The 1,796-nt window shown below is 42.4% G+C and overlaps 1 protein-coding gene across 1 annotated transcript; it reads right to left on the bottom strand.

The window, feature by feature from the left end:
* Window positions 1-474: 474 nt before the first annotated feature.
* LOC103742534 (olfactory receptor 4X2-like) lies at window positions 475-1,446 on the bottom strand. Its single transcript, XM_008843638.2, has one exon. It carries the CDS (start codon window positions 1,440-1,442, stop codon window positions 513-515), a length of 930 nt encoding a protein of 309 aa, XP_008841860.1. The 5' UTR covers window positions 1,443-1,446; the 3' UTR covers window positions 475-512.
* Window positions 1,447-1,796: the final 350 nt, after the last annotated feature.

Genomic DNA, 1,796 nt, shown 5'->3' with positions numbered 1-1,796 from the left:
CTTTGGGCAATTGCATAAGAAGTGGTTAAGAAGTCACATGCTCTCCCTGTGTAATTAATAAGCAATCTTATCAAGATGTAGTGAGATGATGTATTCATTTGTTTATTTTTCATCTAAAAAGACAATTCTATTAAATGAAATATTTGCCTTTATCCAGAGTGCATTTGTAACGTAAGTCATTAAATTTAACACTGTACATACAAGCTCTTTCTGACTCATACACAGTAAGATCACCTTAGAAAGTGAGTCTAAAACAAAATAAATATTGTTGAATATTTTGCTGGAAATGGTAGCAAATATTATGGATAGTGGCAGAAAAAAACACAAAGAATCTAAAATGTCTAGCTATATTATAGTACTTTCATAACAGGAAATAGATTACAAGTGTTTTAGAAGATGTCCATCAGTTGCAACAATGCCACACAAGCAAGTGCTACGAACAATCCTTCCGCATGTCCTGTGCTTCGTTTTGCACTTACATCATTCCAATCCTAATGCCAAATATCCAAACTTCATTTCTTATCTACTTTCATTGTCCGGATCCATAGACTTTTCATGGCTTTCTTCACTTCTGCATTTCTCAGGGAGTAGATGATGGGATTGAGGAGGGGAGTTATCACTGTGTAGAACACAGTTACCATCTTGTCTACAGGCAGAGTGGCAGAAGGTCTCAGATAGATGAAGATGCAGGGACCAAAGAACAAAACAACCACAGTGACATGGGACCCACAGGTGGACAGGGCTTTGTACCGCCCATCAGAGCTTTGAGTCCTCAAGTGGAACAAGATGATCACATAGGATGCTAAGAGGACCACAAAGCTGATCACAGATAGTGTCCCTCCATTTACAACGATCAGCAGACCAATAAGGAATGTGTCTGAGCAGGCAAGTTTGAGTAGAGGAAGCAAATCACAGAAATAATGGTCAATGACATTGGGGCCACAAAAGGGCAACGGAAAAATGAAGAGACTCTGGGCAAAGGAATGCATGAAGCCTCCCACCCACGCTAATCCCACAAGGGCAGTGCACACCTGCCGGTTCATGATGCTAGTGTAGTGCAGGGGCTTGCAGATGGCTACATAGCGGTCATAGGCCATCACCGTGAGCAGGAAAATTTCAGTACCACCGAAGAAGTGCATGAAAAAAAGCTGTGTCATACAGCCCCACACGGGTATGGATTTCTTTTCAGCCAAAAGATCAATGATGAGTTTGGGGGCTGTGGTAGAGGAGTAACAGATCTCCACAAAGGACAGGTGGAGGAGGAAGAAGTACATGGGGGACCCAAGACTTCTGCTGGCTGCAACAGTGACCACCATGAGGAGATTCCCCAGCACGATGGCTGCATACAAGATCAGGAACATCACAAAGCAAACCCTCTGCACCTGCTGATTAGGAGAGAGTCCCAGAAAAATGAATTCAGTCACATTGTGTGTGTTAGCCATGAGGTCCCCACCAAGAGGAAGCAATGCTCTGAAGTGACCTGAAATGATACAAGATTAAATAAAAGCTCTTGCATGTCTGAGAAACCTGTGATCTAAGTATTAAGGGATGAGTAGGGAAAATAAGTATGCAAACAGGATAGCCCCCAAAGAAGACAGAGAGAGTACAGATGCACTGTATGTGGCTGGAACAGTGGAGAATACAGCAAAGTTTAGACTAGAGACTTCCACCAGGTTATAAAGGACTGTTAGGAATTTTGGTCTTTACCCTGCAGCCAATGGGAAATCACCAAAAATGTTTGTCAACTGAGGAGTAAATCCCCTTGTATGCAGAACTGGAGCAGCAGAATCTGATCA

This window comes from Nannospalax galili, unplaced genomic scaffold (genome assembly GCF_000622305.1).
Source record: "Nannospalax galili isolate Female #2095 unplaced genomic scaffold, S.galili_v1.0 scaffold1200, whole genome shotgun sequence".
NCBI lineage: Eukaryota > Metazoa > Chordata > Mammalia > Rodentia > Spalacidae > Nannospalax > Nannospalax galili.
Note: the sequence above shows the minus strand (reverse complement) of the source record. Positions and strands in the feature narration are given on the sequence as shown.